This window comes from Lepisma saccharinum, chromosome 13 (assembly GCF_977018435.1).
Source record: "Lepisma saccharinum chromosome 13, izLepSacc3.1, whole genome shotgun sequence".
In the NCBI taxonomy this organism is placed as follows: Eukaryota; Metazoa; Arthropoda; class Insecta; order Zygentoma; family Lepismatidae; genus Lepisma; species Lepisma saccharinum.
The window spans coordinates 84,614,911-84,629,025 of record NC_139241.1 but is presented as its reverse complement, the minus strand read 5'-3'; the positions used below and the strand labels follow the sequence as shown (position 1 = coordinate 84,629,025).

Below are 14,115 nucleotides of genomic sequence, written 5' to 3'. Positions count from 1 at the left end.
GAGTTACGTAAAGGTTTACACTCTCGCGTGCTTTTCCTTTTAACATTTGTTGTCTTTCTTGTTTTTGGATCTTTAGGGTAAGCGTTGTAATTTCCTTCTTTAAATCTAGGACACAATTACATTTGTACGTGGTAATTACTCAAGAACATTTCCCTTATCTTATATAGTGTTTAACTTCTCCAGAACAAACCAACAATAAAATGCGACTTTGTAAAATTGTTTTACCCTTGAATAACTGCATGAATGATGGTTATAGATGCATTGGAAACTACTTCCTGGCTGTTGCATGTTGCTCAGGTTTATTATATCTAAGGATAATAGCATTACTAGTTTGACAAGAAAATAGTTATATATTATTAGAGACCTTGATTTTTTGTTATTTTTGCCAAAATTGTTGTTATTTTTTTACTTTTCGGTGTTATTTTCCAGAAAATTCGCTTTTATATTTTAACACACTTCTCTGGCATGTATGTATAAAATTACATGGATGATGTTCAACTTGACGTCATCACGCAGTGCACTTTGGGAAGAAACAGCGTGCAGTCGGACTAACTGATTCGCACATGTTAAGGAATACATGTGAGAAGCTTCCTTACAGCGAAAAATTTGCAATATTTTATACGTATACATTCCTCAAACGATCATGATAACCATACCTTGAATCACTTCGGCAAAGATCACAAGCACAATGCATGCTTTCAATTCTTGCCTGAAATATGGCGGCGGAGCGTGATTTCGCGCAATGAATTGTGGGGAAGTTGTTCGCTGAATATCATCCATTCAACATTTCTGGTTGTTATTGTGATGTGGTGTACGGCACGAATTTACAACGCAAAATATCGAACAGGATACGTTCTCTCGATCAGGAGAAATCAGCACATCCTACCCTTGCTCAATACATACAAAATCCTTAACATGTCTAGGCGACGCCTTCTGCATCAGTGTTCTACAATATATAAGGTATTAAACTTGCAAACACCTAGCTATCTCCACGAGAAAATGGCATTTAGAAATTCCATACATTCATACAATACTAGAGGTCGGCGAAAAATCGACATTCCCCGCCACTCTGCTGTCAGTTTCGAAGGCTCCTTCTCCCTCTGGTCTGCAAAGGTTTGGAATGCTCTTCCCGATTATGTTTCTTTTGCTACAACACCCAAAAACTTCAAAGAACAAGTCGTATTATTTTTATTGCAAAGACAACAATTGAGCATTAGCTCGTACGGCTAAGCAACAGGAATCAAGTAAAGTAAAACCATGTATTTTGCAAACACTTATCTGACACAACGAATATTTCAACCAGCGTGCATGCTATTTTAGTATCGATTTGGAAATTGCGTATGTACACGTTTGTATGTGTGTGCGCGTGTGTGTGTTAATGTATCTGTCATTGTATTCTCTTACAATTTTATTATTTTTCATATATGTCAAATTCATTCATGTTATGTTATATATTTGATTTCAGTATTATAAATATATGCATTGTAACTTTTATTCACCAGGGGCCTGTGTGAGAGCTACGTACCTTGAACAGAAAAAAAAAAGTTTGGAACGAAATGGTTCATTTGAAATACTTCATGTCCCAGCTTGAAGATTTCAATGGAAAGCAAGTTATTTTAGCGTTGCAGTCATACAATGTAATATTTGAAAACAAACTGCAATCTACTTTTCCCAATGTAACAACAGCATTGAAGATTTTTTTGTCACTGATGATCACCAATGCTACCGGGGAAAGATCATTCTCAAAAATGAAGATTATTAAAAACTTCCATTGGTCTACAATGGTGCAAAACAGACTCGCATCACTCGCTATTATAGCCAGTGAAAATGACGTTCTGCAAAAGTTAGAGTTTGAAGACGTTCTAAGTAGTTTTGTGTCAAAGAAACTCAGGAAAGTAATTTTTTGTAAGTAATACTCTACCACATTTCTGTTATTGTCAAATTTGACGACTCTCATTTTTACAAATGGACTGAACTTTGTTGTAAATATTTTTTTTTCTCACCGATATTTTAGGCATTACATTACCATTACCACTTGTGGGATTTGTAGTTTTTAAGGTTTACATTGATGAGTAAGCAAGCAAAGTTTTTCGTCAAATTTTTTCATGTTCTTATACAAAGTAGTAAGCGAAGTACAGTTTCTTTTTATAAAACCTTTCTTCAGGCAAAAATCATAATTTACTTTGTTATACATGCCCAATGCAATTTTTACATTCATATACTGTTGGATCGAGAAATAAAAGACTCGCTGCTAATATCCTTTTGACTATATTCTCAAGAACATGTACAGAACACAGTAAAAAACATGACAATCTTCATACTTTTTTTTGCGCGGGATGACAGTAATATAACACAGCATAGAACAAGCAAAATACTGCACAGGCTATTGCCCGGAAAACAGAGTAAACAATATTGCCAGGTGCCAACTCACATAATATCTAACAACCTCCCACCTGAGTTGGCATATCAAACAATAATAGTTTCGTAGGTAATTTTATCTCTCTCGCACTACGTGTGGTACAAGGTTTGGTTTCAGTGGGAGCGAGAACGTCTTTCTGATGTTTCTTTTTGGTTTGTGGTTGAGGTAATGAACTCTTCATTGCTTCACCCTCCACTGCAGTCACCTCCAATGGATACAATCTCTGTACAGGACGAAGTAGTTCACCATGGCAAGTTTTCAGACGTACCAATCTTGTCACTTGATCCTTACCTGAAAGAATCTCAGTTACACAACCCAATGGCCAATTATATCTTTTCATATTGTCAAAACCAATCAATACAATATCTCCTACCCTGACAGACCCACATGTTCTGTGTATGGCTTTTTGCGTCAACTGTCCAAGATACTCATTCCTGAAACGATGCCTGATATCTTGTCTCAACTTCTGACAGTAACGGAGACGATTGTTGAGCATTGAAGAATCCACATGGTCACAATCAGGTACACTTGTCTCCCTGATTTCTTGTAAGAACATAGCAGGTGTTAGAGAAACTAATTCTGTCTCACTTTCATACATGTAGGTAAGTGGGCGTGAATTAATTATGGCTTCACAGTCACAGAGGATTGTTGTCATTTCTTCGTAGTACAAAACTGATTTTCCGAGTGTTCTTTTCAACAGACCCTTCAGGACACGAACCAATCTCTCCCAAAAACCACCCCACCAGGCTGCACTGGGTGGAATGAACTTCCACTGGATTCGCTGAGCTGTGGAATATTCTTCAACTTTCTTCCAATCGAGTGTCATAAATGTATTCTCAGTTCCTCTGAAATTGGTGCCATTATCACTAGATTACAGAGGGTCTGCCTCTCCTTGACACGAATCGCCTAAAAGCCTGGATAAAAATCCCAGTTGATAGAGAAGTAACTAACTCTAAGTGAATGGCTCTATATACTGCACATGTAAAAAGGCATATCCATGCCTTTTTGCCATCTTTAAGATAAACAGGTCCTGCAAAGTCCACACCTGTTACTTCAAATACATTAGCATCTCTAACTCGATCAGCTGGCAATGGTGCTGGAAGAGCTTGGATTGGTTTGGCTGCTTGTCTCCTGCAAGTAACACATTTCGAGAGCACGAAGGATCCAGAAGTTCTCTCTTAAAATAAACTGCTCACAAAAAGTTTTGCATCACCAACAAAAACTGTATTCCTGGGAAGAAAATAAACATACAATTGCTCAATCAGTACAAGAAAGAAGAAAACGTGGAAAACATGGGAATGGCATGAAAAAGAACGTTCACACTAATACAAAAAAAAAAAAGAAAAAATGACACACTGCTGAAGTAGAAAATGGAAACAAGTAGCACAACAATGCTATCTGCCTATTTGTTATGTCCGACAGGATGTTTACCACCTGGTATGTCCCCCTCGAGCTGCAATGAGGTCTTCAACACGCCGGGGCATGCTCGCAATGAGATGATCAAGATCATCCTGTGGTAAACGACCCCATTCCTCCTGTACTGCCAAAAGAAGCTCACGTGGAGAGTCTTGGAGCACAAGACGGTGTGCCATTGCATTCCTCAACATGGCCCAAGCATACTCGATACAATTCATGTCTGGGCTTCCTGGCGGCCAGGGCATTCTGTTAATTTGGGCCTGCTGCAGATAATCTTGCACCACCCCTGCACGATGTGGCCGGGCATTATCATCCATGAACACAAGAGTTGGACCAATGTTCCGAAGGTATGGTTCCACAGTTGTTTGTAGGATATCTCTGATGTAACGCGGTCCTGTCAGTGTCCCTTGTATTGCAATTAGGGGCGTTCGGCGGCCGTGCATAATCCCTACCCAAACCATAATGCCACCTCCTTGGAATGGATGAACAGGTTGCACATGACGAAGTCTCTCCCGCGGTCCTACGCCTCTCCACACTCTCACACGTCTCGAATCAGGCCTCAGACAAAGCCTACATTCATCTGTAAAGAGTACACACGACCAATCTGCAGGTCCCCAATGCACATGTTCGCGTGCCCACACCAAACGATCACGCTGTTGGTTTGCACTTAGAGGTTGCCGACGCTTGGGTCTTCGGCAACGTAAGCCTCTTCCTCGCAGTCTGGATAGAAACACGTACGCCTGAGGCTTGTTGGAGGTCATTTCGCAACTCATTTGCGGTCCTGGTATTGTGCTGCAGGGCTGTGATTCCTAGCAAACGGTCCTGGGCTGGTGTTGTTACCCGTTCTCGACCTGAACGGTGGCGATCTGCTACTGTCCCACTGTCTGTGTACCTTCTCCATGTTCTGCTGACATCGCTCTGTGCGATTCCCATCGTCGCGGCTACCGCCCGTTGTGACATCCCACTCTGCACGAAGGCGATAACCCTTGCCTGATCGAACTGCGATATTGTACGCCTGGGCATGTCTCAACGCACCTTCACTACTTGAGTCTCTCTACGTAAGTGGGAGATATAGCCTTGACCATTACCACCCACAATACTGACATGTTCGAACACACAAATATGCTCAGCTGGTCGTGGCTGTCGTCTGAAGAGCGAGTTATGCGTGGTTGAATGGGTATCTCGCACAGCACAGTGTGCTTTCTCACAGCTGGTGGCCCAGTGGGACATGTTGCGATTGTTCTTTCTATCATTTCTTGGGTGATGCAAAACTTTTTGTGAGCAGTTTACTTAGTAATATGTTTACACCTGCATGACATGCTTTCTTGTGCCAATACATTATCAGCAATTTAACGACTGGATGTTGTGCTGGAAGAACTATGGGAAGCCTGAAATTTTCAGTATCTTCTCTGGCAATAATTTTGGTTTTCAAACGAATAATCTTGTCCTTGCCCTCATATGTGCACAAAGAGGAAAGGGATTTGTCATTCTTTCCTCGGAATGCTTCTTGTTGTATTAGTCTTAATACTGCATTTTCTGCTTCCTGAAGTTCGCGAACACCAAGATCTCCAGATCTATGATTCTGCGAATTTATACTATTATACAAAAATCTTTTGATCCATCCAATGAGTCTAATCACTTGGTTATAGTTAGAGAAATATCTGTAATACCATCTAGACTCAGCATCTTGAGCTTTCATACTAAGCATCGTTGATGAAGGTAGCACATTCCTTCTTTCTCTGTCAACTTCCTCCTTGTTGATAAGAAACTCCATCGGTGGCCACTCACACGGATCCACTTTCAACCAATGAGGTACCTCCCACCATAAGGATCTCAACAACTGCCTTGCATCACAACCTCTTGAAGGAAAATCTGCTGGATTCATTTCACTGGGTACATATTTCCATGCACTGGGATCAGAGAGTTTTCTAATTTCTTCAACTCTGTTCCCAACAAATACTCCCCAAACTCCTTCTCGTCGAATCCAAGTCAGCACCGTAGAAGAATCAGTCCAAAAGATAATGGAGTTATCTTCTAAATTCAAATGTTCTCGAATCCTGGTTGCTAGCCTTGCTCCCACCATTGCGGCAAGCAATTCTAGCCGAGGAATTGTACTATTCTTTGGCGCCACTCGTGCCTTTGCCTCAATCAATTGTACACTAACACCTCTCCTTGTGTCAACCCTCATGAAAACTGCTGATGCATATGCCACTTTGCTAGCATCACAGAACACGTGAATGCTCATAGAGTTAAGTTCATTGGTTCCATAATCCCAGCCCATGAAACTTCTGGGTATCCTTACCTCTTTTAGCATCGGTAATTCTCGTACCCAGTTTAAAAACTGTGTTCTTATTCCTTCACTAACTTGCTCATCCCATCCGAGCCCCTCTGCCCAAGTCTGCTGAAGTAACAATTTTGGTAGAAGAGTCACGGGACAAGTAAAACCTATAGGATCAAATATACGGTGTGCTACAGATAATATCACACGTTTCGAAACTGTCTTGAGCTCAACATCTTCAATGTCAAAATTAACTGTAAATGTATCGGCTTGAGGATTCCAACTGAGTCCTAACACTGAAGTAGGGCTAATGCCCTCATCAACCCTTTGAGGGACTGAATACTCCCACCCTCTAAGGTCAAAACCTGCTTCAGCCATAACTGCACGCGATTCTCTTATAAATTTATGGAGATTTTTGTGATTGTCTACACTGGTGGCACAATTGTCCACATAAAAGGAACCTCGTAATTTTAAAATAGTATCTTCTGTATAAGCTAAGTCTTCCTTCCCGAAATGACAACTCTGCAATGCTTGATCCAAATGATGTTCAATAACAGCACCCAACAGAAATGGACTGCTCGTAACACCAAACACTACACGAGTATGTCTGAATTCTTGAACCGTTCCAGTATTAATATCGTGCCACCAGAGAAATCTCAGGTAGTCTCTATCTTTAGGGTCTACAGCAATTTGTAAAAAAGCTCGTTTAATATCTGCTATAACTCCAATTTTTCCTTTCCGAAAATGTAGTAAAATATCAGCAATAAGAGCAATCAAGTTGGGTCCAGGTTCTAAACATTGGTTCAAAGACGGGTGTCGTTTTACTTTAGCAGAAGCATCAAACACTGGTCTAATTTTCGTCGTGTTACTGCTCTCTTTCACTACATGTCGATGGGGTAAGTAATGGCCAAAATTCTCTGTTTCATCCTCTGGAACCACCTCAATGACTCCCTCGGACAACCATTCTTGTAGCACTTCATCGTAACTCTGCAACAGATGTTTTTGTTTCAACTTCTGTGTAGTTGACCAAAGTCGTTTCTCTGCTAGATCTTTATTGGTGGGGAGAGGCGAACAATCTTCCTTCCATGGTAACTGTACTTCATATCTTCCTTCAGCATTGAATGTCAGTGTCTGCAAAAATTGTTCTTGTTGTGTGTGTTCTTCCGCAGACTTCTTGGCAATGGGATCCTTGATTCCTATGGTATCCAGTTCCCACAGATCAGCTACGGCTTCACCAACATATAAATTCGATACCAACAAAGCTGTATCTGATTTTCTGTTTTCACCTGGAACTTTACCCATAAGTGTCCATCCCAGCTGAGTTTCCACAGCCACTAAACCACACTTTAATTTCACAACATGGCCAGTCAGTAATTTACCACAAACATCCGCAGCAATAAGAATTTCAACTGGACCTTTCATCTTACCAGTATCTGTTAACCTTATTTGACTTTTGTTCAGCTCATTTAACCAAACACCTGGTGTTACATAAGGAATCTCACCACATATTGCATCTTGATCAAGAACATCAAATGTGCACGAATATTCTCTCTCAATGCTACATACCTTAACATTATAAACATTATGATTGCAAGGACTAGACATGGTACCACCAAATAGCGAATGTATCAAACTTTGTTTCCCAATGGAGTTATAACCCATATTTGTTACAAGAGATTTGCATATATACGATTTTTGTGAACCTGTGTCAATAAGAACTCTCACATTCCTGCTCATATTGTAGTTACCTTTCAAATCTACTACCAATGTCTGCATGAATACATGCGGATTTTCAAGTTGGTTTATCAGTGTATTGTTTACCTCAGCATTTGATTCTTTGCGTTCAGAATAATGGTCAGAATCATTATCTTTGTCTGAAATATTAGGACACATCAATACAACATGCTTTTTCTTGCAAAAAATCATTTCAAATTGGCCTTGCACTTCTTCGAAAAATGACCAAATTTTAAACATGCAAAACAATGCTTTTTATCTTTTAGAACCTTCTGTCTTTCAGAGAGAGACATTTTCTGGGCTTTAAAGCAATCATATGAACTGTGCTTACCACCACAGAACACACAACTTTTCTCCCTACCACCACTGACACTCAACAAATCTGTCGCACTGGGATAATAGGCTGACGCGGTGGAGAACACCTTTTCTTCCGAACTTTCACTGCTGCACAATCCAATTCAAACCCAGCTGCTGCAAGGTTGATTCGTTCTTCTCCTTCCACTTCAGCTCGCAGGAATGACATCAAGGACTGCATTCTTCCGGTCGGTGTTGTCTCATTATTTTCCTCAGCAGCAGACAATGTTCTTCTCTGCCACACACGCATCAAATCCTCTGGGAGACTGGACTCCACCAATGGAAACAGCATTGCTGCATATTTGTCGCTCGTAACACCCATCGATTCTAATGCTCGAAGTTGGGACTCCAGTGTGTCATACAAAGTGCTCAAACAATTTTTTTCTTGACGGTTCAACACCTTTTGTAACACTAATTTTAGCATTTCACGCACGTACACTTCCACGAGCATATCATCGCGACCAAAACGTGATTTCATGGACTGCACAACTTTCGGGTAATTTTCTTTTGTTGGTGGAAAACTGTTCACAAGCTGGCGCGCACGAGAACCTTCAATTGTCGCTTGTATCAAATACTGAAACTTGTCCTCTGCAGGAATTGTATCATCTTCATCGATCTTCTTGAATTGTCCCCAAAAATGTAACCACTCTTTCAAGTCCAATCCAAACTTCTTCAGTTCGATTTTAGGTAACTTGAATCTTCGATTCTTTACTTCCGAAATCGACTCGCCTTGACAGCAGTTTCCTTCCGACAACTTCAAAAAGTTCGACACTTCAATACGTCGCTTGTTGAACAAACAATGATAATCATCCGACACTGACTGTTCTTTCCCTAACTCATTTTCACTAGCACCCGATTCCAACATCAAATCAAAAACAGGTATGTCAGCCTCATGCAGATCACTTGCCTTATTTTCAAGCAACTGGATATTTGCTTGAATAACATTCCTGTCCGGAGTTTGCATCGCTAACTCATTTGCAATCTTCTCCGAAACACGTGTAAAAGCTGACCTAGCCACTGCACGGCTTTTCTTGAGACGATCAATGTCCGTTGACATTTTTCCGATATTTGCACTTACTTCTTCTCCGGTCCAACACAGAAAGAAAAGACAGGTCCTGTCACGGTCGCCAATAAATGTTGGATCGAGAAATAAAAGACTCGCTGCTAATATCCTTTTGACTATATTCTCAAGAACATGTACAGAACACAGTAAAAAAACATGACAATCTTCATACTTTTTTTTTGCGCGCGATGACAGTAATATAACACAGCATAGAACAAGCAAAATACTGCACAGGCTATTGCCCGGAAAACAGAGTAAACAATATTGCCAGGTGCCAACTCACATAATATCTAACATATACTTTTGTTTTATTTTCCGGTTTGTTTATTTCAGATAATTCAATATTAATTATGATATGGCTTTAGTTTTTTATGTTGACTAACGACTTTGTAAATAGGCTATCGCTATAGGCTACATAAAAAATAAGACATTTATTTTCTATGAACGTCTTTAATCAATGAGTTGTGTGAGTGTTTTTCCCTTCAAACATATTTGCTATAAGAATCCTAAATTAGTAAAAAATTAGTTGTATTAAGTGTTTAAACTCTAACTTCAGGCAGGCGCACAAATATAAATACATCCCACATACCCAATTTTTGGTCGCTTCCGTGCACGCACATCAATCTGAGATTAGAAATGGGAAGGCAAACTAAAGGGTGAGAAGGGCCGTTGCTTATCTTGCTTCAGGGCCCCAAAGGTTGTTAATCCCGCACTGTGTAGCGTAGGAAACACCAACATCCATAGCACAATTTTTATCATTACGTAAACGTGCTTTACATGCTTTATTACGTTTGTAGTTGAAGTCCAAGTTCAAGAAACTGACAATTTTTAGATCCTTCAACGCATAACAAATAATAATTCATAAATTTGAAATTAAAAATTACAAGTTGAGCTGTCAAACTATAAGTTTTACAGATAACATTCAAAATTAATTTTGTTCTATTCGAGTATCGACAGTTAAGGAAAGCAAGAAATATGAATCTTTTGATTCGTCAACGTTAACCTAGACATAATTTTTCTTTAACGAATGCTCTTAACCTAGTGATCCAAACTTGGCAAAGAAAGATAACAGAGGTCAGTATAACATGAACTTATCACCTTGACATCATTTTTTGGCCTTTCAGTAAAAATAACAGCGCAACTCTGTCTCGTGACGCTTTTAGAGAGAGATGAATTGAGATATCAGGAATTTTAGTATGACCTTGACAATCCGTCTGGGATTAGAAGGACAGCTGGCAACAAACTTGTGTTTCTTTTTGTTTCGTACTGGCTTCGTAACGTTCAAGAAGCTCAGAGTTGGTCAGGTTTAAGCAATATTTTCAGAACTGTCACAAGCTTAGACTACATCATGTCTCGGGATACAAGAGAAGGTAATTTTCTTTACCATTGTACATATCGCTACTTTGTTACAGAAAGATGGGTGTTCAACTTCCAAATTTAATGATTAGCAGTTGTGTTTTGAAGTGTGTTTGTGTCTTGTGTTTCCAGATGAATGTTTATGTGGTAAGGTAAGTACTTACAATTAGAATTGTATTCTAGTGTTCAGGTAATTTTTTCACGAGCCTCCCCGATGGCGTTAATCTAACATTGTCTCCTTGTAAGCAAGGGATCCCGGGTTCGATACTCGGTGGAGGCATGTAGTGGTTCGGATGCTACTTGTAAAATGTATGTCCAGTCCCATTTAGCCTATCTGTGCATAAAGTGGACTTTTAATACATTCGTCCATATTTTGTCGCAAAAATATGCAATTGCATTAAGTTATACAACTCTGTAAAGAAAAAACCCAGCACTACGGTATTCTTATTACAAATGTTGAAATATCTTTGATTCGCATCTATTAATTTTTCCTACATCTCTCTTTCGTTCTGTTTATTGGCATACCATGATTAAATGACGTCGCCTTGTAAACAAGGGGTCCCGGGTTTGATACCCCGTGGAGGTGGTTCGGATCCCACTATAAACTGTAGGTCAAGTCCAGATCTCCCTTTCTGTGTATAAAGTGGACTTACAAACTTAAGAACATACTATGATTAAATCTGCAAAAAATATTTGTGTGCGTATTAGTGTTGCCCACGAGACGGGACAGGCTTTTTAAAATTCGAGACGGGACGAGACTGACCACCTGTCTTGTCTCGTTTTCGAGACGAGACACGAGACGGGACGAGATGGCTCCTGAAAAGTCTCGTCTCGTCTCGAAAGTCTCGAAAAAATATAAACAAAATAACTAATCAATTGCAAATATTTATTTTTTCGGAATAAAGCATTTTCTTTGGAAACCCAAAACAGCTTCTATTACATGAATAAAGATCTCTAAGATTCCCCCTCGAAAAATCCTAATTCTTCACACGTTGTCCGTAACGAATTTGCCGAGACTTTAGCCTCGTGTCCCAGCTATCTTAACTTGCAAAATCTCTGTATCTTTCTATTGACATTTCCTCAGAATACCTTAAATCTGGCAACTATCTGCTACCCCAAGAGCTCTCTTCCATTCATCTTTGCGCAAAACGATCCGTACGTAGGTAGAGTCCAGCGCAGATATCTCTGCCGTGCGATGCGCGAAACAACTAAAGAAGCAGTGTTGCTAATGGAGCAGATAGAAAAATCGCTGTAGTGCGCCGATGCACAGCTGTTACGTACAACAATAAAATTAGAGAATTCAGGTCTATCTCACGTTGAGTTTTAAACGTCATGCATTATACCAGGACTAGGATTAATATGTACTAACAAGTGGCTTTGTATGTAGCTACATACATATGGACTAAAAATTCGCAAAATATGAACTAACACATAAGTAAAATTACCAAAAATGCTGCAAAGAAGACTTCTTCATACGATTCCTTATTTGAGTGATTTCAAACAAAATAAAAAAAATATATATATTATTTTTCATTGCATTAATGCACTGGTGGCGTTCTAACTTTTCACTCCCAAAACCCGTATACACTGGTATGGAACTGCAACGGCAGATAATAACATGCCAACGTGTTAAACCGCTACAATTGCACCATAACACTCCTCCTCAAGCAGTATTATTATTTCCTCTCCGAGATCGGCGACAGTCGGTTGCCTTTGTTGTACATTTACAAAGGATGCCGGCTTCCACAACAATAACAAGTACATACACTGCCACTAGACGATAAGCTGCGCGGCTTTTTCTTTTGTTATGAACCAGGGCCGGCGCTAGTCATTTTGCCTCCCTGGGAGGTGGCGGCAGATGCCGCTCTATTTCGACCCCCCCCCCCCGGTCATTACGCAGCAACGGAAAATTGAAAATCAATATATTCCTAACTAAAACATCAAAATATAAAATAAATAATGAGACTTCTTATGCTATTTCAATACTATTCAGCGCAAAAGAATATCTCGCTCGATCACAGTTTTCAATAGGCTTATTTTTTTCTTCTCTTCAAATTTTGCCGCTCTGGGCGATGGCACGGTTCGCCCTCCCCTTCCGCCGGCCCTGCTATGAACTTGGTCACCCATCAAAGCATGGCAATTTTAACACAGAAAACAATATGCATCGCATTAAGCAGCAAAAATGACAGCCTCCTCTTCCTCCACCTAAATCCCATCTTTCGCAGCAAACGTCGCAAACTCTCTTGACTTCCCGCAAAATGTATGTCCGGCTGTAATTTGTCATGCAATTTTTTCAATGTCGGCACTTCATTTTCACGCAGAGCGTAGTCGTATATGAACCTACGGATAACGTTTTCATCGAAAGCGTCCACTGACGATTTGGTCGCTGGTTTTTGTCGTTCTTTCCCGGGACTGTGGAATGATGTGGAGGGGCCTTCTGACATCTCAAGAGATTGTCTTTCGTTCATGATAGCCCTGATTGTTCGTTCAGGAACTCCAGTCGTAGCCGCTGCTCTCTTGCCAAAATGCTGTATTGGGATGTATCTACGCAACGGCAAATTTATGTGTGATACACTCTAGTCACTGCCATTGTTTTCTACGGCCCTGTTCCAGCCATACTGGCAACAATCGTCATAAAATTTCTCGCCCAAACAGACCCTTCTTTCATTTGCGACCCTGTTCTCAAAATCCACAGCAGCCTCTAGTGCTGGTTGCAAACTCCAAAGATTTCGCACTAAAAACCTAGATAAAGGTAAAGTTCCAAGTGCATATAACACAGTGCCATGAAGGCATATTTACGGGATGTGGGGGAAAGGTTATTTTGGAGGCGAAGTGATCAGCATCACACTCCGGCCGCTTTTGCCCTCCAGGATTGTCCCCATGCACTCACTGATATGAGGCTGTTGAACCCTGGAGCTACTTTATGCGGGGACAATGCGGAATAATTCCGACTTTTATTCACCCAATCCGGGATTCGAACCCGGGTCTCCCGCCTGGCAGTCAGACGCCCTAACAACTACACAACCGCGGCTCTAAAAAGCTAGTGCAATTAGATACTCTGCTTTGACGTAACGAACATATAATTGCCTGAAGTCATAGGAGTAATAAGCGACATGCGACAGCAACAAGTGTCGCTTGGAAATGAACGGCAGCGACTAGACCGGCAAGCGGCACGTGTTGCTTTGTCGCTTGCGTGTCGTTCGGACTGGGCCGTTTTTTAATAGCGTGCATTGTGTCGCCTCTGTCTGTTGGTAGTGAATTCACAGTGAAAGCTTGCTTATAGACTAAGGGAGATTTCACATCAAAGCGACACGCGACCCGTAACACGTGTCGCTTCAGGATTTCACCAATCGAATGCAGGTTTGTGCGGCCTGCCATGCTCCTACGCTGTGAAACGTTGCTGTTGATTGGCTTGTTCCAAACCAACACGTGTCGCTTTTCGCTCCGGTCTGAAATCTCCCTAAAGGAGCGTGTCGCTTGTTGCTTTGGTGTGAA

At 40.7% G+C, this 14,115-nt stretch overlaps 4 protein-coding genes across 4 annotated transcripts in view; 1 reads left to right on the top strand and 3 right to left on the bottom strand.

Annotated features, from left to right (window-relative positions):
- Positions 1–4,483: 4,483 nt before the first annotated feature.
- On the bottom strand, positions 4,484–4,858 carry LOC145996846 (uncharacterized). The gene has a single exon (XM_083133378.1). It carries the CDS (start codon positions 4,856–4,858, stop codon positions 4,484–4,486), a length of 375 nt encoding a protein of 124 aa, XP_082989504.1.
- Positions 4,859–5,084: 226 nt separating this feature from the next.
- Positions 5,085–7,535, bottom strand: LOC145996845 (uncharacterized). Its single transcript, XM_083133377.1, has one exon. The coding sequence runs from the start codon at positions 7,533–7,535 to the stop codon at positions 5,085–5,087; it is 2,451 nt and encodes an 816-aa protein (XP_082989503.1).
- A 685-nt stretch (positions 7,536–8,220) lies between these two features.
- LOC145996844 (uncharacterized) lies at positions 8,221–9,258 on the bottom strand. The gene has a single exon (XM_083133375.1). It carries the CDS (start codon positions 9,256–9,258, stop codon positions 8,221–8,223), a length of 1,038 nt encoding a protein of 345 aa, XP_082989501.1.
- Positions 9,259–10,499: 1,241 nt separating this feature from the next.
- LOC145997482 (fatty-acid amide hydrolase 2-A-like) overlaps positions 10,500–14,115 on the top strand; it is a 68,977-nt gene continuing 65,361 nt past the window's right edge. Inside the window, exon 1 of the mRNA XM_083134580.1 lies at positions 10,500–10,634. Within this exon, the coding sequence (XP_082990706.1) occupies positions 10,613–10,634 (22 nt within the window). The 5' untranslated portion in view covers positions 10,500–10,612. The remainder of the gene's footprint in view (positions 10,635–14,115) is intronic.